Source organism: Sus scrofa, chromosome 2 (assembly GCF_000003025.6).
Source record: "Sus scrofa isolate TJ Tabasco breed Duroc chromosome 2, Sscrofa11.1, whole genome shotgun sequence".
In the NCBI taxonomy this organism is placed as follows: Eukaryota; Metazoa; Chordata; class Mammalia; order Artiodactyla; family Suidae; genus Sus; species Sus scrofa.
Window position 1 is genome coordinate 49,021,953 of NC_010444.4, and position 21,550 is coordinate 49,043,502.

At 44.2% G+C, this 21,550-nt stretch overlaps 2 protein-coding genes across 9 annotated transcripts in view; one reads left to right on the top strand and one right to left on the bottom strand.

Moving 5' to 3' along the window:
- The window catches only part of RNF141 (ring finger protein 141), a 43,373-nt gene extending 36,434 nt beyond the window's left edge, over nt 1-6,939 (top strand). The window contains 1 exon segment of one of the 2 annotated variants that reach the window (NM_001252196.1): nt 3,768-6,538. In NM_001252196.1, the coding sequence (NP_001239125.1) occupies nt 3,768-3,918 (151 nt within the window). In that variant the 3' untranslated portion in view covers nt 3,919-6,538. 2 annotated transcript variants of the gene reach the window in all.
- AMPD3 (adenosine monophosphate deaminase 3) overlaps nt 4,743-21,550 on the bottom strand; it is a 58,288-nt gene continuing 41,480 nt past the window's right edge. For all 7 annotated transcript variants that reach the window (XM_013994571.2, XM_021083335.1, XM_013994570.2 and 4 more), the window contains exons 8-15: nt 21,036-21,167; nt 19,886-20,049; nt 18,491-18,617; nt 16,886-17,049; nt 15,798-15,918; nt 14,246-14,419; nt 11,472-11,582; nt 4,743-10,211 (exon numbers count right to left, since the gene is read on the bottom strand). In XM_013994571.2, the coding sequence (XP_013850025.1) occupies nt 10,038-10,211; nt 11,472-11,582; nt 14,246-14,419; nt 15,798-15,918; nt 16,886-17,049; nt 18,491-18,617; nt 19,886-20,049; nt 21,036-21,167 (1,167 nt within the window). In that variant the 3' untranslated portion in view covers nt 4,743-10,037. The remainder of the gene's footprint in view (nt 10,212-11,471; nt 11,583-14,245; nt 14,420-15,797; nt 15,919-16,885; nt 17,050-18,490; nt 18,618-19,885; nt 20,050-21,035; nt 21,168-21,550) is intronic.

A 21,550-nucleotide genomic window follows, 5' to 3' on the forward strand; every position in this document is an offset into this window, starting at 1 on the left:
ATGATTTGCAGATATTTTCTCTGTTAATTTGTCTTTTCATTCTCTTAAGAATGCCTTTCAAACTCTAGAAGTTTTGAATTTTGATGAGGTCCAGTTTCTCAGTTTGTGATTAATAGAAAGTTATTTTTTACTGTTACATCTAATAAATCTTTGTGTTACCCAAGGTTGCAAAGATTTTCTTCTATTTTTTTCTTCCAAAAGTTTTACCGTTTTAGGTTTTACATTTAGGTCTGTGATCCATTTTGAGTTAAGTTTTGTATATGATGTGAGGTATAGATCAAAAGTCTTTTTTTTTTTTTTAATCCCATATGGCTTTCCAGTTGTTTCAGCACAATTTATTGAAAAGACTAGATCGTGGCTCAGTGGGTTACGAACCTGGCCAGTATCTATGAGAGTGTGTTTGATCCCTGGCCTCGCTTAGTGGGTTGAGGACCCTGCATTGCCATGTTCTGTGGTGTAGTTTGTGGACACAGCTCGGATCTGGCATTGCTGTGGCCGCAGCTCCGATTTGACCCCTAGACCGGGAATTTCATATGCTACAGGTGTGGCCTTAACAAAAGCCAAAAAAAAAAAAAAAAACTATCTTTCTTCACTAAATCGCCTCTGCACCTTTGCTGCAAATCAGTTGTTAAAATACGTGTGAGTCTTTCTGGGCTCTATTCCATTGATCTGTTTTCTGTTTCACACCAATACTATACTACCTTGATTAGTATAGCTTTGTAAGTCTTAAATTCAGGGAGTGTTAGTCCTCTAACTTTGTCCTTTTTTTTCAAGGTTGTTTTGGTTTTTCTAGATCTTGTACATATCAGTGTGAATTTTAGAATCCATTTGTCATTTTCTACAAAAAAAGAGCCCTAAGAATTTTGATTGGGATTGTGTTAAATAATTTGGAGAGTGTAGACTTCTTAACAATATTGAGTCTTCCACCCCACATCACAGTATATTTCTCCATTTATTTAGGTCTTCTTTAATTTCCATGATGAATTTTTATAGTTTTCAGTGTGACATATCTTTGACAGATATATCCCTAAATATTTTATAATTTTATACTACTTTAAATGGTATTTTTTATCATTTATTTATATTTTTTCTACTGTACAGCATGGTGACCCAGTTACACTTACATGTATACATTCTTTTTTCTCACATTACATGTTCCATCATAAGTGATTAGACAGAGTTCCCAGTGCTACACAGCAGGATCCCGTTGCTAATCCATCCCGAAGGCAATATTCTGCTTCTATTTACCCCAAGCTCCCAGTCCCTCCCACTCTCTCCCCTTCCCCCTTGGCAACCACAAGTCTAAATTTTAATTCTGATTGTTTATTGCTAGTGTATAGAAATACAGTAGATTTTTGTGTATCAATCTTGTATCCTGCAACCTTACTAATTTATTTGTTAGCTCTGATAGCTTTTTAGTAGATTGCATAGGATTTTATTGAGTGTCTGAACAGTATGTTTGAAAGATATTTTTTCTGCATGTAGAATTCTAGACTGATAGTGTTTTTTCTGTCAGTACTTTAATGATGTTGCTCTAGCTTCTTTTTTACGTCGTTTCCTGTGAGAAATCTGCTGTCACCCTCATGTTTTTACAAAACCCTGTAGGTAACATGCCTTTTTTCCTCTGGCTGCTTGTAAGGTTTTTTTTTCCCCTTTATCACTGATTTTGAGCAATCATTTTGATTATGATGTGTCTTAGTTTTTCTTCATGTTCTTTACACCTAAGGCTCATTGAGCTCCTTGGATTTGCAGGTTTACAGTATCATCAGTTTTGGAAATTTTCCAGCCAGTTTTTTCTCAAATGTTTTTTTCTGTTCTCTCTTGTCCCCTCTCCTGGGAATCCAGTTACACATGTATATATCACTTGAGGTTGTCCCACAGCTCAGTGATGCTATTTTCCTTCTTTTTTGAGTCATTTTTTTTTCTGTATTTCAGTTTGGAAAGTTAATGTTGCTGTATCTTTTCAAATTCACTCATCCTTTTTTCCCCTTCAGTGTCTCACTTGCCATTAATCCCAGTCAGTGTGTTTTTTTCTTCAGATATTATAATTTTAATCTAGAAGTTTGAGTTTTTTAATATCTTCCATGTCTCTGCTTAATATGTTTAGTCTTTTCCTGTAGCTGTTTAATATATGGAATATAGCTATCATAACCTTTCATTTTCTCACTGCTAATTCTTATTTCCGTATCAGTTCTGGATTCTTTTTGATGGATTTATGCCTCTTTGTGTGACTGGTAGTTGCTAACTGGGTACCAGACACTGTGGTTTTTTACTTTTTGGGGTACTGGATATTTTTGGTATTCCTGTAAATATTCTTGAGTTTTGTTCTGAAATATAGTTACTTGGAAACAGTGTGATCCTTTCGAGTCTTGCTTTTATGTTTTGTCAGGCCAGACCAGAGTGATGTTTAGTTTAAAGCTAATTATGCGCCCCGAATGAGGGAAGCCTTCAGAGTATTCTGCCCAGTGCTCCATGAATTATGAGGTTTCCACTCTGGCTGGTGGGAACAGGCAGTGTCCCAGGCCCCGAGCGAGCTTTGGGTGCTGCTCCTTCAAATCCTTTCAGGTGATTCCTCAGCCTTGAGTAGTTTCTTTACAAGCACACACTCATCATTCCTCTACTGAATATACTCTCCGGAAACCTTCAGTAGACCCTGGGATTCTCGATGTGTAGCTTTCCCTCTCCACGACTCTGTCATATGAACTCTAGCTGTCTTGGCTTCCTGCCGTTCTCAGGTCTTTTCAGTGTCCTCTGTGGCCTGGAAACTCTCAAGGCAGTAAGCTGGGGTGATTATTGGGCTCACCTTCTTTTGCTTCCCATCTCTCCAGGTTATACTCCTTTGTCATCTCATGTCTAGTGTTGACAACCATTATTTCATGTATTTTGTCCTATGTTTTAAGTGGGAAGATAAATTTGGTCCCAATTGGCCAGAAGCAGAAGTTGACTGTTTTAAAATCATGATTTTTGTGCACAGATGAACACACATAATTATCTTGAAAAACATCTCTGAGAAACCAGAAATTAGTCTGAATAATATATGCCATCTCTACTTTGCACATTTGGTTTTGGGAACAGATTTCTAACTTTTTGCACAAAAGCCAAGGAGCAATTGATATAATTTAATTACTTTGGTTTCAGACTTCACTGAGGGATAGAGAAAAAACATTTTCCCTGTATGACATGTTTCTGGCTCAAGTATGTTATTTTTGAAATTTCCAAAATAATATTTGACAAGACAAAAAAAAATCCCTTTGGAAAACATAATCTTATTTAAGTGATTATATAAAGTTCTTTCCTCCCCCCCAAAATCATTCTGTATATAAATCTCATTTTGTATTTTAAATCTTGAATGCTTCCATTTCACTGTTTGTAGCAACAAAAGATAGGAAAAAACCTAAATACCCTTTTATGGAAGACAGGTTAAATGAAAAGGCCTGTTCAAACAGTGTATGTTTAAAAAGAATAGACAGCTCTAAAATGGGCTGATACCTAATAGCCTACAAGATATATTGACAAGTGAAAAGAGTAGGATGTATAGATACACACAGCTTGATCATGCCTAGTCTCTCTCGAAGAATATTTAAGAAACTTCGCAGTACTTGCCTCTGGGGATAAAAACTAAAGATCAGGATAGGAGGGAGAGATATGTTTTTCACTGTATACTTTTTATGCTGTGTACTTTAAAAAAAAAATCATATACTATGTTTCAAATCAATTTTTTAAAAAGAAAAAGAAAACAAACTATTCTTTATTTGACCTCTCTATAGGAGTGATCGACACAGGAATTGCCCTATTTGTCGCCTACAGATGACTGGAGCAAATGAATCTTGGGTGGTGTCAGATGCACCCACTGAAGACGATATGGCTAACTATATTCTCAACATGGCTGATGAGGCAGGCCAGCCTCACAGGCCGTGACCTTGGGGTAAAGTGTTCTGTTGCTATTGTGGGCTACAAACACTTTGGTCACAGGGGAAGAATGCAGGGTTGCTGTAGCACAGAAATCATTTTTTCCCTACCTTCTTATTTTCGCTATTCTAACACTTTGTCTCATTGCTTTTGATAAAGTTTCCATGTCTTCCATTTGTGGTAGACTATAATTTGCTACTGTTTTAGGCCAATTTTTCCTATTTACCTGTTCTAATATATATTAGAACTAATTGCTCTTGAATCCTTTGCTGAGGTAACAGCAACATTTCCAGGGGCTTCTGAAACATGACTGATTTTCAGGGCAAGAGTATTCTGGAATCTAGTTAGTTAGGTTTAAAATAAACCTTGAATGTTAAGAAGTTGTAGCCATCTGAGAGAAAAATCCAAAATGACTGAAAATGTAGACTCTGTCCAAGTGCATGTTACTACTTAAATTAGTCTTTCTGCTGGAATCCAAGGAGTATGTATGCCCCCTTGTGGTTAACTATTGCTCCTTTCATAATTTTTTACTTGAAATCATCCGCAATTGTTTCATAACTTTAACAGTGTTTTGGAACTACACTTTTTTAATTTAAAAGTCTTTCCCCCTCCCCCATGCCATATAATTTGGGTGAGAACTATAAATTTGGGCATGTCTTTGCCTTGTAAATAGATTTCTGCTGGGGAATCTTCTTGGCTGTTCTGGAAATGCTTTCCCAAAGCTGGGAAACTGTTCTAGCTTTAGATGGAAATTTTTATTCATCACAGACCCTAAATTTTATGTCCAAATTATAGTAAATCATTAAATATTGGTTTATGGTGCTTTTTTTTTCTCTCTTAACTTGAAGGCATCTGAGGTCCCAAAGTCTTCAAATTTCTTGGATTAAGAGAAAATAGAGTATAATAGCCTTTTAAGCATACGTACATAAAACACCAATGAAAATTAGGAGATCGACTCTGTTACTGTTTCAGTGTATTTTATTTGAAATACTCTATAAAATAGTTATAATGGAATTATAATGTTCAGTGGCACTTGAACCATTTTTTTTAAAATTTTGCCAATAGTCAAAATAAGTAGGTACTTTTACTTATAAGTTTTTATTTTCTGCTAAGCATTAACATTTCAGCATATAATAAACTAGGGTCTGATGACCTTTTCTGACTTGTAGCAAATACTGCTATTTTTCAAAGTACCAAAATATACAATCTAAGTTGCTGCCTATTGTTTGGCAAAATTTTCAGATACTAGGATTTTACTATGCATGCAAATTAAGTAATTCATTTTTAGGAAAAATATCTGACCAAAAGTAGCTTGATTTTACCCCCAAATACTGATGATGAAATGGTTGACATTCATGGTGAAGGCAGCTCAGTACCAAATAGCTAAACATTTGCTATGGATGTGTGCAGGCGGAGTACTGGGGACTCTATCCTGTCAACCTGGCAAAGCATTTGATGGTTGTATGACCTAGAGAAAGCCCTGTCCTCTAGTTTGTAAGTTCTTATTTTAGAACAGGCTTTATCTATTGTTTTCACACTTTAATTCAGCAGTAGAACCTTTTTTCCCCCAAGTAAAAATCTTAGAACCCCTAAACACACACACACACACACCCTACCCTACAATGTATGTCATTTTATTATTACAAATTTCCTTATATAAACTTTATATACCATATAACTAAATATTTATGAAGTCAACCTACAAAAACATGTAACAATGCACTGGTGATATCTGGTATATTGGAATTTGACGAGCAACACACAGTGGCATGTTGGGATTTGTTTTGTAGGGTTTTTTTTGAAAAAATTTTAAGTCAGAATTGCAGAACTCTGAATTTCCTCGATGGATTCTTAGTATTCCACATTTTAATAAAGGACATATTTTGAAAGCCTTGAGATAAGATAATCTTCTGAGGTCTTTTCTAGCTGTAAGATTTTAAATTGCCTTTTTGGATTAGACTGGCTGAGTCTAATTTAGAATGCTCACTTTAAGAATGTTTCTGAAAATGAGCAAAGTTGTATAGATTTTTTGATCTTTCCAGGTATAGCCAATGACTTTATCCCCCAGCATCCTTCACCTTTCAAGGAAATAAACAGCGAGCCTAATGACTTGATATTACCCAGACCTCTTCCTTTTCTAGTATAAGCTCCAAGGTACTAACTGATCTACTGTGAAATATGTTTTTACTAGCCTTATCAAATAAATGAGCACAGTTTTTTGCTCACTCCATTAAACTGGGTGATAATTCCGTAGATGTGAATGTTAGGTTCTACTGTGATAACTAATCGTAAAAGTTGTAAATTTGTTAAATGGATGAAATGTATACTTTTTGTATTCTGTACAGCTTGTCTTTTATAAATATGAACTACTTATATGCACTTACTATGATAGGAAATATGGGTGCCTTCTAGGATTTATGAAGTGGTTTCATGAACTCTAAGAAGTTTGTTTTGTAAGTTATAAAGTTTCCCTATCCTAACTCAATAACAAAGGGTTTACTCATAATATTGTAGAACTTTAGTTTGAGAAAATGGATTTGACTGTGTACTGAATTTAGAAGTTGAGGATAATATCTGTTTTATTCTTAGGGCAAACTGACCTATTGTGCAATAAATAATCTTTAGCAAGTAAATTTTAGCTAATTGAAGAGGGTTTTTTTCTTATCATGTAGTTTCACACTCTTATATACTAATTGTTTATATTCCTTAGAGGATTGTTTTGTATTGTACTCTGGGGGGTTGTGATGTTTTATGCTGTTTGAAAACTCATTTAAATTAGGCTTGATTTCATAATATAATGTATCTGGGTAATAAGGTTGCTTGAAAATATCTTTCGGTTCAGTGATTTTTTTTAACATTGGGAAGTTGGATTCATTAAAAGGCAGTCCAAAGAATTTGCATTTTAACTTTTTTTTAAATTAAGTCCAGCTTACTTTATCTAGGAATAAGAAAGCTCCTTAGAGATTAATCAGCTGATCACTCACATTTATAATGGGCAACACAATGACAATATAGACAGCTGGCAACAGACTTTGTTTTCATGTCTTTTTTTTTTTTTACTCTATTGGACAGTAAAAATTACTGATAAAATCTTGCTATTTATAGTCTAACTCTCTGGCATCTTCTATCTTTCTAATAAGGTATTTCTTTCTTTAGAGGTTAAAGGTACAAAAATTTTCAAGAAACTGTGTCTGGTTAGTGTTCCTTTTATTGCAGGTACTTATTTATGCTTGTTCTTTATAACAGTCATAGATCAGGTTGAGAATACCTGGGTATATTACCAACATAGCACCTCAGTTGTGTCTGCAAACCCAGAAAAAGATGAATATTGTTTCACCAACACAGCACTCAGAACCCAGAGAAAACCTAGAAGGATGTGCTTTCAACATGGCTTTATCAAGGGTAAGAAAGTCAAGGCTCAGGACAGGCCTTGGTAAGGACCAATCCTGGAGCTGTGATTTGTTTCCATTAGGCAAAAATAAATAAATAAATAACACTGGTCATTTCAACAATGCATGTTGAAGTGATACATAACATGAACTTGAGCTTTTGAGGCAAGGGATAACACCTGCCTCAAAAACGTTTTTTTAACGTGGGCTAGTATCAATTGGCTTTGATTCCAACTGTGATCACAAAACAAAGTAGAGATTCACCCAAAAAAAGCCAGTTAGGTACAATGATGTAATAAGAGTGCAAAGGGCTATAGAAAATGGTGTCTGAAAAAGCTTACAGGACAAGGAAAATCCAGTAGGTGTTGGCTGAACAGACTGAAGTTATATCCAGGGAAATGAACATGACCGCATGAGGCTTTGCTCATGAACTGTAACAGCAGAAGTTAGAGAAAAAGAGCAAAGGTTTACCTTCTGGATCTAGTGTGCTTCAGTTCAAAATCTTGAGTTTTCCTAGTGAGTGTCATCCATAGTGACTGTCCGAGTCTTAGAAAAGATAAATTAGTACTTATTACTGATAGTTGATTTTCATGATGCCCATCTTAAAAACTTAAAGGAGTGCCTGCTGTGTCCCAGTGAGACTGGCAGCATCTCTGGAGCGCTGGGACCCAGATTTGATCCTCAACCCAGCACAGGGTTAAGGATCCCATGTTGCTGGTGTCTGACCCAGGAACTACATATGCCATGGGACAGCCAAAAATAAAAATAAAAACTTAAAAGATTTGCTTTAAATAGTGTTAACTTAAAAGTTTTAAATTATTGATCCATGGTCCTAACAGACTTTATTTAAAAACTAAAACCAAATACTTCATACAGATAAAATGACAATGAAAAACTGTACAATACTTGGCTATATTAGGGCAAATACAAATGGGGGCTTTTCAAAAATAATGCCTAAGATAAATTCAGTTTCATGATTAGCTGTAAGATAGCATATGTTTGCCTAATAAAAAGACCGAATTTATGTCCTCTATGCTGAGTTGACCGGTGGAGGAGACAAGTATTATACAGTAACAGGAGAAGACAATAACGTCAGGTAAGCATTTTCACAGGCAAAAATTTCTTCCAACTCTGAACGATTCAAAAGGGCTTCCCATAGTCTGTGTTTGCCCACAGAAATGGAAAAGTCCTTGAGCAGCTTGTTGAGTACTAGGAGCACAAATTCTCAAAAAGTTGCCAGAAGAGGAAATCCATTCAGTTATTTAATAACATTTATTGAGCACCTACTATGTACCAGGCACTAGTAACACACACGAAGAGTACCTTGGTAAAACTTGACTTCACACTGGCCTTTAAAAATGCTTTCTACCTGGCCCCTGAGACCACTTAGATCTTCTGAGAAGTCTGTGTATTGGTTAAGGAGATTTCACCGGCAGGGCGGGGGGAGAATGCAATGGTTAAAAAAAAAAAATCTGGAGTTCCAGTCGTGGCGCAGTGGTGGAAAGGAATCCTACTAGGAACCATGAGGTTGCGGGTTCAATCCCTGGCCTCACTCACGTGGGTTAAGGATCCAGCATCGCCACGGTGTAGATCACAGACGCAGCTCGCATCCTGCATTGCTGTGGCTGTGGCAGAGGCTGGCAGCTATAGCTCCAATTAGACTCCTGGCCTGGGAACCTCTATATGCCGTGGGTGCAGCCCTAAAAAGAAAAAAAAAAAAATTTAAATTTCTGAGGCCTGATGGAATAGTGGGGAAAGGACTGGATTAGGATCAGGGAAAGCCAGTTCTAGTCCTAGTACTTAAGCAAATTTCACTTCTCTGACCTGAAGTCTTCATAAGTAAAATAATTGGGCTATAATCCTAGAATATTGGAGCCAAAAGGACTAGAAATCATCTAGTCCTGTGCTTTTTTCACAGTCCTTAGTTCAAATGTAAATATGTAGAAGCCCCAATGTAAAACTGATGAAAGCAGAGTCACCTTGAAGAAATAAGAGCAGCAACCCTGGAGCCTCCCTCCCCCGCCACTGTCCATCCCTGCCCTGAATGGTCCAGGAGGGGGGACTTGAAAACCAACCACTCACCTAGTCTAAACCCTCACCTTTCGGATGAGGAAACTGAGACGCAGAATAGGAGTGATGGTTTCAGTGTGAACATTTGGTTTCCTAAATAGAAAGGGAGGAGGTCTAAATAAAACAGTTTTAAAATTCATTTAAAAAAAAAAACAATCAAAAAGAATGTTTTCTAATTCTCTTCAAGTGGTTCCTTTATGAAAAAGAGCTTTGAAGTAGAAGGTTTTAAGGCAGCCAGCCAATCAGAGGCTGAAACAAACAACTACCAACGAGCCTGTAGGGCCTACAGAGAGGACTATGGCAGACCGCCCCTCAGACCTCATGTCTATCACTGGGCACTGGACCATGTAAGATCCTGGCTCCAACAATGCAAACAATAGCACTTTCAAGAGAAACATTTGGAAAACTAGGAATGAGCATAGACAAGTGTCCAGCTCCCAGATCCCCAAGGAGGAGTCACCATCTTTTACTCAAAAATATTAATACAAGTGGGCATATATTAGACCTTAAAGTGAACAGTGCAACCAAAATCACTAGTTTTTGAAAGTTCTTCAGAGGCATCATCCTCTTGATGGAGGAAAGTCCTAGTTTGGTATCTTGACCACTGTTAACCACAGCAGACTTGAAATTAAACCAGAAAGTTAAAATGCATGTCCAGTGCTGGACCTCTTAGGTCAGGGCTGTGATCTCTTCTGATTTCATGGCATCAGACAAGAAGCTGAGCTCATTGCACAAGGTCTCATATCGGAACGCCATCCGGATCTGAGCCACATTTGTCTTTCGAATATCATTTCCTTCAGGGCCTTCTTTATAATAATTTTGTCCCAGAAATTTTTGCTTTTCCTGTAGACCAAAAGAAATACAAATGAAACAACATGCCTTGGAGTCACTTTCTTTATCCACCTGGCAGCTCTGACATGAGTTACACCAAAGCAGGCTAGTCCCCCAACGCAGTTCCTGCATCAAAACATCTTTCCCCACAGGGGAAATTCCTCCAGGCCTCTGACAACCACAGTCATTCTCTTCACTTCTGACTGTGCTTTCCTTGATCAGAGAGGAAAGACAACTGCAAGAACTGCTGGTGATAAAGAAGCAAGGTGACGGTGTGGTCCCTCCCAAGAGCTGACCAGGGCAGACAGGTGATTCTAGGGAGGGCCCATCCTAGGAACCAAGTCCCACACAATGAATCTTGAGCCCTATTTATTTGTCTTTTTAGGGCTGCACCCATGGCACATAGAGGTTCCCAGGCTAGGAGTTGAATTGGAGCTGCAGCTGCCGGCCTTCACCACAGCTTCAGCAACACCAGATCCGAGCCACCTCTGTGACCTACACCACAGCTCATGCAACGCACTTAACCCACTAAGCAAGGCCAGGGATCGAACCTGCAACCTCATGGTTCTTAGATTCGTTTCCACTGCACCACACCGGGAACCCTGAGCCTTATTTTAACTCGTCTGCGTCAGCATCCAAAAGGAGCAACCCAATGCAGCCCTCTTGCTGTACCGGTGACACCCCCATGGGAGGTGCCCAGGGACCTAAGACATCAGCTAGAGCAATGGTTCTCAACCCTGGCTCCCCATCACAATCACCTAAGGGAGCTGGGTGGGGGGGGAACAGGGGAGGAAGGAAGGAAGAAAAAATAGTGTCTGGGTCCCATCCCTAGAATTTGATCTAGATACTATTCACCTGGGTCTATTCTAGGCCCTACGAATATAATATGAACTTACATTCTGGAAGGAAAGGCAGAAAAACACATGACTACATACACATGACTACATATTGCAATGTCAGTAGTAAGGTTATGAAGAAAAACAGATTAAAAGGATAGGGAATGAGGACAAGTGTGTGGCTATTGTAGAATGGGTGATCAGGGAAGGCCTCTCTGAAGAGGTGACATTTGAGCAGCCATCTGTAAAGGTGACAGAAAATTTAGGCGTTTCCTCAGGGGTCTCCCCTAGAATATGAGTTTTCAGTGTGACAGAGACCCTCTTGTTCCATTCTTTCCTGATCCCAGGGCTGAGAAAGCACATGGCACAAAATAGGCATTCATTGTATGTGCGTCGAAAGAATGGGAGGGACAAGCGGTGCCACCCCACAGAGTACCTGATGCGAGAGGCCGCTCTGCAGCACGCTGTTCCTGGCGATCTCGCACAGGTCACATGTGCTCAGCTTCCACACTTGAGCTGCAATCGCATATTCTTCCATCAGTGCTTCCTAGATTCCCCCAAAAGTAAATGCATTATTATATGGGAGACTCTCCATTTCAATGCTTCACGTGTATTTCCTAAGCTAGAAACATCAGACAGAGCAGATTTCATTTTTCTTTCATGACTGGCACCTGGACAATCAACACCCCCTCTCCCCCTTAAGTTACAAACTCTTGAGATCTTTTTTTGTGTGAAAGCTCAGATTACCAAAGACAGACAACCCCTAGGCAGTTATCTGTTGACCAGCACGTGTTCAAAGCCCTGTGGTGGTGACTGGGGACACCAGCGGTCAGACCTATGCCCATCTCCTCTTGGGCACCTTTTAGTAACTACTCTACAGCCTTGCTAAGAAAATGTGTTTCATACAAAGCACTGTCCAAATAAAAGTTAATCTCAGTAAAGTACAGGAACAGAGATGGAACATTGGATAACAAAGAGAAGTGGTCAGGGATCAGGAGTGAGAGCGTGAGCCCAGGAGGATTTTGGGTTTGGGTTTGAGCTGTGCTTTCGCTTTATCTTCCGGGATGTGAAACGTCTGACAGTTAACACAAGCCCTTCCGTCACCTCTTTGCCACCTCACTGCCTCTGTATCCTGGAGCACTGGTTCTAAAAACACGGCATCAGCATCCTTGAGGGTCCCCATGACCTTTTGAAAGGACCTCCCCTTTCTAACTATGTATTTTGTGAGGCAATGTTTTCTTCATATATGTTGATAAAAACAATTTATCACAGCAGATGGACTGCAGAAGCAGAGATGAGAATCCTTGTGCAAAAATGTAAAGCAATGCCATTCTTGTTATTGTAGTTTATGGAAATATGGTTCTTTCTTATAAAATTGCCGTGTTAACATTTAATGGCTTATTCGTGCCATTCTTACCTGACTTAATATTTTTCAATTTCCCATAGTTTTACACATAGTTAAATGTCAGTAGATACAAGGCACATCACCCACCCTCTCTGAGGGCCTCTTCAGAATATAAAGGGGTCCTGAGACCAGAAGCTTGCAGCCTATCTTAGAAGACCCAGGCTCTTCTATTTTTATTAATCAGTGGCTGGTCTCATCAGTACAACCCAAACGTGCTGCTACACCAGTGGCTGGTCCCCATGCACAGCATCACCTTTAACCTCCCCTTCTCTTCCCCAGAGTTACACGCAGCGTACTAGTAATAACTGTGGTAACAAAATGGTAGCTCACACAGCAAAGGAAACCATAAAAAAAAAAACAAAAAGACAACCTATGGAACGAGAGAAAACAGTTTCAAATGATGCAACTGCCAAGGGCTTAATTGCTAAAATATATGAACAATTCACACAACTCAACAGCAAAAAAGCCAACGACCCAATTGAAAAATGGGCAAAAGACCTGAATAGACATTTCTCCAAAGAAGATACACAGACGGCCAACAAGCACATGCAAAAATGCTCAACATCACTGATTATTAGAGAAATGCAAATCAAACCTACAATGAGGTACCACCTCACACCTGTCAGAATGGCCATCATTAATGAGTCCACAAATAACAGATTCTGGAGAGGGTGTGGAGAAAAGGAACCCTCCTACACTGTTGGTGGGAATGTAAATTGGTACAACCACTATGGAAAACAGTATGGAGGTACCTCAGAAAAATATAGAACTACTATATGACTCAGCAATCCCACTCTTGAGCATATATCTGGACAAAACTTTCCTTGAAAAAGACACATGCAGCTCTATTCACAATAGCCAAGACATGGAAACACCCTACATGCCTACCAACAGATGAATGAATTAAGAAGATGTGGTAATACATACACAATGGAATACTACTAAGCCACAAAAATGAACAAAATAATGTCATTTGCAGCAACATGGATGGAACTAGAAACTCATACTAAGTAAAGAAAAAGACAAATACCATATGATATCACTTAAATCTGGAATCTAATATATGGCACCAATGAACCTTTCCACAGAAAAGAAACTCATGGACTTGGAGAACAAACTTGTGGTTGCCAAGGGGGGAGGGGGAAGGAGTGGGATGGACTGGGAGTCTGGGGTTAATAGATGCAAACTATTACATTTGGAGTGGATAAGCCTGAGATCCTGCTGTCTAATACTGGGAACTCTATCTAGTCACTTGTAATGAAACATGATGGAGGATCATGTGAGGAAAAAGAATATATATATGTGTGTGTGTGTGACTGGGTCACTTTGCTGTACAGTAGAAAATTGACAGAACACTGTAAACCAACTGTAATGGAAAAAATAAAAATAATTTTTAAAAATGGGGAAAAAATGGTAGCTAACATTTTGAATGTGCTATAAAAGCACTGTCTTAGACGCTTTGATTATCTTGATGAATCCTCACAATAAACTGGTAGAGGTGGCCAGAGAGATAGGTTTATCCCTGTTTTACACTTGAAGAGGAGTAAGATACAGAGGTCAAGTAACTACCAACATCACAGAACTAGTGAGTATCAGGGAAAATAGAAAGGCAAAGAAATGAGACTGCGCCCTCAAGGATTCGAGAACCCCGAAAGAGGGCTTCTGGCTAGAACACTCCTTCCTCACCAGGAGCTTACCTCTGGTCTTCACTGGCCACCAACACCACCCCGAGGGCAGAACTAAGCCGTGGGCCCAGGTGCCCGTAGTGGGAACCAGACACCTGCCAAGGCACCTACAGTCCTCACCTTGGTGTAGTGGAACTGCATGGGGTCATCAGTGGAGAGGGACACATGCAGTCCCTTGTGCAGGAACTCCCTCAGAGGGTTTTTGGAATATTCGAGGAACAGGCTGTTGTTGCTAAGAGGAGACATGGCGATGGGGATCTGAGCAAGGTAGTAGAGATACTGCAGCACCGGACTCTGCAAAAGAAGCACCAAACTCGGGATGAGAGCCAGCAAGGGGAGGGAGGGTTTGGGGGAAGCATTCACCAGGGGAAGCCAGGGATCTGGGCAGCGTCCCTGCAAGCCCCAGTCAACCCAAGCCCCCGATACCAGGACGCCCAGACCCCACCCTCTATGTTCATCTCACACCCTGGGACCAGCTCTTCTGTGCTCTGTGGGAAGCGCTCCCTCTTGGCTCCAGACTGAGACACAGCACAGGGCAGGAAGGGCACCTGTAAGGCCCAGGACTGACCCTAACCTATGTCCTTGGCTCCCCTCCTGCAGGCACTGACCCCAAAAGGTCAGTCCTGGAAATTCCCCACTTTTGTTGTTTTCTTGCTTTGATCACAAACATTCAGGTTGAGACCATAAACACTGCAGCTCCTCCAGGGTGGGAAGGGGCAGACCTGACCGGGCTGGACAGGTTTTCTGATGCAGCAACCCACCCCACAAAGAACCCTGAAACGATGTGGTTAGACCTCCCTGGGAACAGGGAGGGAGAGGAGTTTGAGCAAATATCGTTCCTATGAAAGTGATTCAAACTACGGAGAAGACAGAAGGCATAGAGTTCACAGTAGCATTACTGACAAAGGAAGAGGCAGACGGGCTCTGTGCAACAGTGGGAGACTGGCTGAGTCAGTCACAGCCCACCTGAGGGGTGGTGGTCCTTCCAGTAGCACTGGAATGAGCAGCACAGATGTCATGTCGCAGCACAGAAAAACGCTTGTGATGCAAAGTTAAGGGACAAAGAAGGAATCAAAAATCTGTGTTCAGAAAAGAAAATCATGGACTTGGAAAATAGACTTATGGTCGCCCTGGGGGAAGGAGTGGGAGGGATTGGGAGCTTGGGGTTAACTGATGCAAACTATTGCTCTTGGAATGGATTTACAATGAGATCCTGCTGTGTAGCACTGAGAACTATGTCTAGATGCTTACAGCGCAGCACAACAATGGGAGGAAAACATATGTACACATGTATGTGTAACTGGGTCCCCATGCTGTACAGTGGGGGGAAAAAACTGTGTTGGGGGAAATAATAATAAAAACTTAAAAAGTAATAATAAAAATCTGTGTTCATTATGCTAATGAGTATACTAGAGATAGGCTCTGGAAGAAAGATGGGAATTGGAAATACTAAGAAGCTAATCATGCTGTTGCTATTAAAGTAATAGCAATAAGCATTTTTTTCCCATTTCTCCATTTTTTCAAAAATGTAAATTGTGATGTATGTACATTATTTCCTAATTAAATATGAAACCAGGAGACTTCAGACCACACAGCCCAGAAAAAGACCTGGCCTTACTGCATCACTGGCCAGGACCTCCCCAGGGGAGGTATCTGGGAGGGTCCTGCTTACCTTCTTGAGGAGCAGCCCATGGGAAATATTGTCGGCGGTCAGGAAAGCAGACACCAGGTGGGTAATGGAGCCGGCCTCCCCGCAGTGAGGCCGGAACAGGAACGTGCTCAGGCCCCGTTCCCTGTAGAGTGAGGCTTGTGGTGAAATAGAACCCCTGGCCCACCTGCCCTGGGCCCCGTGGGTCTGTGCTGCTAGCTCAGGGCCCACCCCAGTGGCAGGCTTGGTACCACTGACCCAGGATGCCCTGGGAACTGCTTCTCCCCACATGCAGAGGCCCAGGCCCAGAGCTCCTCAGAACCAAAGGACACCCTCTCTGGGGAACAAGAGAGGGCCTAATCCTCTATACCCCCCTCCCTCCCCTTCCCCAGGGCCTGGGAGCCCAAATTCATAGACCTTCAGAGCAGGAGGGGCTACAAGAAGCCACTGAGTCTAGCCTCTGTTATAAACATGGGCAAAAGCAGAGAGTGGAGTCAGATGTCAGAAACCACTGAGCAGGCCAGCAGCGGAGCTTGAACCTTAGTGCTCGTCTCCCAAAGCTCAGCCCAGGACTCCCCACTCCAACCTCAGCCATCTCCTTTCAATCACGGTCCCCCTCAAACCTCCACACCCACAAACTAGTGCAAGCCAAGGCTGAGGTCTGAGGCCCAGCAGAGGCAGGAAGATGCCCAATGTCCTGCCGTGTGGGCTGTGTCTGCGTGCACACGCTAGGGGAGCCTGGGCGTGCACAACCACCAGATGGAAGTTCCGAGGGCACATGGATGGGCTCTGTTTGGTTCCCTATCCTGTGTCCTGTGATCAGAACGGTACCTTCACCTGGCAGGTGCCAGGATTTGTGGAAGGGAGAGATGCACGTGTGAACACTGCTGATGTGGAGGAGAGTGAACATGTCAGCAGGTCCTACATCTGTCGTATCAGGGCCAGACACGCACACGTTTAGGTGTTGACAAGTGTGTGCACAGACATGATGGTGTCTGTAGCGGTAGGCGTGCCTGCTGTGGGCGTGGCCCTTTGGGCATGCGCCCTGTCAGTGGGCCTGGGAGCATCCCCAGCGTGACGCGTGACGCGTGCGCAGGGGCCGGCTCACCCACCTGCGCAGGTTGTTGAGCACCATGATGTTGGCGTACATGTAATACAGGTAGTAGCTGTAGGGCGGGTTCTGCTCACTGGTCCAGATGTCCGGGCTGGGGCTCTTGTCGGAGAACATGTGGTCGCTGTGCTTGGACTCATCGTCCACGCTGTCAAACCCTGTCACCTGGGCAGGCGGAGGGGTCCTGCATCAAGCCAAGGCCTTGGAGCCAGGCCTCTCAGATGTGAAACCTCAGCAGGGGACCCCGTGGCCTGTCTGAGCCACCTTCTTCCCAGGGATGGGGAGTGGCCACAGGGCCCCAGTCTGTCCCTCCAGGGCTTGCAGAGATACCCAGGAAGTCAGACTGGAGAGTCTCAAGCCCCTGTGTGGCAGCAACAGTGGAGGGAAACTCAGGCCAGGCCCAGTGAAGGGTGAGGCAACCGTACCCACCATCCATCCCTCTGCTGCGCCAAGGAGGAACCCAGCGCTGCAGGATGGCCAGTGGCCACTGCCATCAGTAAGAGTGACAATGGCTATGAGGATGAAGGAGACAAGCATTTCCCATGACCCCACTGTATGCCAGACTCCGCTTGAAGCACTTACGACACATCAGCTGATTTAACACTTGTGGACCCTAGGAGGGAGGGCTTGGCAGGGAGAGTGAAACAGGGCCAGGTAAGGAGTGTGCCCACATGAGACAACCAGCTCTGAGCCTAAATGAGCTCAGGGTCTGCAGCCTTTGGGGCTACAGGTGGAGGACACCTGAGGGCATGTCCCAGGTGTGGCCATGAGAAACCAGCTGAGATGCCTCACAAACAGGCCGAGGTGGGCACCACGTAAGAGGGCCTCTTGGAAGGCTGAGCCGTGGCTGTTGGGAACCACCCACTGAGCCGGGCCAGAGCCGCTCAGGACTGGGTTCCTAGTGTAGCTCTCAGTATGGCCCTTATGGGTCTGGGGGCTGGTGTGCAGGGGACCTTAATTCTGCTCTGTGCTCACCAGCTCCATAATGCATCTGAACTCTCAGGGCCTGGCACGGGGGTAATAGCGCCTCTCCTGACTCTGCGTCCCACCAGGCAAGGCCCAGAACTGGCCCTCCCCTGGGCTTCAAGCCTTCCCAGTACCCCACCCACAGCCACAGGGCCACCCCTGAGGAGAAGGGAAATTCCCCTCCCTGTGGCAAGCTCATTATTCTACAAATCCAGCTTCTTGATTTGTGACCACCCCACATCTTGGGCACATGAGTGACAGCACATGAGTCACAGGATCTTAGACAAGAAGGCTGGGGAGTTCCTGTCGTGGCTCAGTGGAAATGAATCTGACTAGTATCCATAAGGACCCAGGTTTGATCCCTGGCCTCGCTCAGTGGATTAAGGATCTGGCGTTTCTGTGAACTGCAGTGTAGGTTGCAGACGTGGCTCGGATCTGGCATTGCTGTGGCTGGAGTGTAGGCTGGCAGCTGTAGCTCCCAACTGACCCCTAGCCTGGGAACTTCCATATGTTGAGAGGGCGGCCCTAACAAAAGACCAAAAAAGAAAAAGAAGAGAAGGCTGACCCAACCCACCTAGAATCCTCTCCTCCCTCACCCTCACCCAACTAGGCACATCGCCTGGGTGCCACCCACGCTTACATATTTGAGGAAGAGGTGAAGCTCTCGGTGATCTTGGGGGTTGATGGTGGCCTCAAAAAGGGGCAGGAAGATGTTCTCCAGCATCTTCCCAAAGCTTGGCAGCAGCTTTTTTGACCTAAATATGTCACTGGAGGAAGGCAAAGACTCAGTGATTAAGGTGGACCCTGGCCCTGTCAGAGACCTGCCCCAGCCCCTTCCTCAGGCTGAGAGGGTCCCCATTAAAGACCCAGAGTAGGAGTTCCCACCGTGGCTCAGAGGAAAAGAATCTGACTGGCATCCATGAGGACGCAGATTTGATCCCTGGCCTCAATCAGTGGGTTAAGGATCCGGCATTGCTGAGAGCTGTTGTGTAGGTCACAGACACAGGTCAGATCCCGTGTTGCTGTGGCTGTGGTGTAGGCCGGCAGCTCTAGCTCCAATTTGACCCTTAGCCTGCAAACCTCCATATGCCACGTGTGTGGCCCTATAAAGGCATAAATAGATAAATAAAGACCCAGAGTAGAGTCAGAAGTGGGATTCCAACACAGATCCTGCCCCCCCCCCCAACTCCTGACAGGTTCTGCAACACTAAGGATTGGTTTGCACACTCAACACCTACCCATGCTCATCACAGAGCTTTTCTCCAGCTGGAGGGTGAGCTGGGCTCCAACTCTGTACCACTCAGCTCACTTCCCCTAAACCACACATCCTGGCCCATCCAGGGGCTCCACATTTGCCAAACTGGAGCAGACAGTGCTAGTCTGCATCATATCCAGGCAGAGGGTCAGCAATGTAGGTCCCCCTAGGTCATTCATATCCCAGGCCTCACCCAAAAGGATGGTTCATCCTAAACCACAGTGAGAAGAGGGGCAGTAGTCCCCACCAGGCATCTGCACATATACATTCTTCAAAGAACAGAGTCTAGGAGTTCCCTTCATGGCTCAGTGGTTAACAAACCCGACTAGGATCCAGGAGGATGAGGGTTCAATCCCTGGCCTCGCTCAGTGGGTTAAGGATCTGGCATTGCCATGAACTGTGGTGTAGGTCGCAGACACGGCTCAGATCCTGCGTTGCTGTGGCTATGGCGTAGGCCAACAGCTATAGTTCCGATTGGACTCCTAGCCTGGGAACCTCCATATGCCACAGGTGTGGCCCTAAAATAGCCAAAAAAAAAAAAAAAAAAAAAAAAAAAGGAACAGAGTCCAAGTGTCACAAGGACATCTTTGCTAACCACCAAGGGTGGAAAATCCCTGGGGAGGAGAGGCTAGGCTGGCACCAGAGCAGCCACCACACCACCACTTACACACACACACACACACACACACACACACAATTGCACGGACTCAGCAGCTCCTGCAGGACGGGAGGGGTTGGCATCCCCAGAGGACACAGGCAGACAGCAACTGCCTCACTTACTAGATCCGGGGCACCTGAATGATCCAGCGCATGTTGGGGGAGTAGACCTTGTGTTGGATGAACCAGCGAGCCAGGTTGGGCCACTCCTCGGGGCTGCGGCCGTAGATGGAGAGCCTCGGCTCTGAGTACTGGTACTTGCTCTCCTCCAGCTCCCGGGCCACCTCCTGGCACCAAGAAGAGCTCAGGTCAGCCCAGAGCACCCCAGCTGCTAGAACCTGCAGCTCCCTCCCTCAGCCACCTGCTTCTGGCCTCAGAAGATCTGATCTGCATCCTGTCGCTGATCTGCCCCCCACCCCAACTTGCCCCAGGATGTGCCTTCCTTGCTGTACAACCAGTACCTCGTGGGCCCCAGAGGACTGCTCCCTGCCTACCTGATTTATGGCTACCACAAGCTCCAGATGCTGCAGTCATGGCTACCAATGGTTTACTATGGGCTTCCTTTCACTACACCCCCAGCCCCTGCCAGATGAGATGGGAGCCTCACTAATAACTCACTCAGGCCAGTGTGAGTCAGCATTCACTCCACCTCCCTGGAGGAAGGTCTTGGGCCCGCACAGTTACATGGGTGGCCAGGCTGGCAGCGGAAGCATCTCCAGATGGGGCTAACCTATACCAGTGAAGGCAGCAAATACACAGAGTGGCAAGTCTGGATGCCGTGAGTGCCGCTAGGGATGGACACCCTCTCCTTTTTGCCTGTAGTCGGCACTGTCCACACATAGCACAGCCAGAACTGTGGGAGCTGCTGGCTGGATGGTGAATGGAAGAGGATTCAAGGAGAAGAGGAGGACAGGAGGCGTTCCCATCATGGCTCAGCGTTAACAAACCCAACTAGTATCCATGAAGGATGCGGATTTGATCCCTGGCCTCGCTCATTGGGTTAAGGATCCACCATTGCCATAAGCTGTGGTGTAGGTTGCAGACGTGGCTTGGATCCTGCATGGCTGTGGCTGTGGTGTAGGCCAGGGACTACAGCTCAGATTCGACCCCTAGTCTGGGAACCTCCATATGCTTCGGGTGCAGCTCTAAAAAGAGAAAAAAAAAAAAAAAAAAGAAGAAGAAGAGGACATGAAGCCCTGCAGGGTCCCCACCCCGAGGGCAGATGCTGTCAGGAATCCAAAGAAGGCTGGGAAGAGGCCCAGGGCTCACTTACCTTGACCATCCGAGCAAAGTACTCTCCTCCCAGGTAGTTTTCAGTTTTCAAATACAGGTCACGCAGCTCACTGGCCCCTACTGGGTTGTATTTGGAGTTGAACTTGTCAAAGCGGTGGAACGTCTGCCGGCCCTGGAGAGCGAAGACACCAGCCAGCTGATCAGGTTGTTCTGCAGCCACTGCACACACACCCACCTGCTTCAGGCCTTCACAAGAGGCCTGACGTGAGCCATGCTGAAAAACACCTCCTGGGTCAGTTCTTGCGGGAAAGCTTGCAAAGTTCCAGGACCAGGGCCAGGCATCCTCACGTGGTCAGGCCTGGGGTCCTTTGGTGAGGCCCTCTGTGAAGGAGGATGGAAGGCCCTCATGCTCCCAGGAGCAGGGCTGACCAAGGTAAGCAGAGGACAGTGAGCCATCAGTAATAACCAGTGTTCTACTACTGCTGAGACTTCAGAAGGCGCTTTCTCCACATTGCCTCTTTCAGTACCTGGTTTAAGAGCTTTTTCATTGTGGTG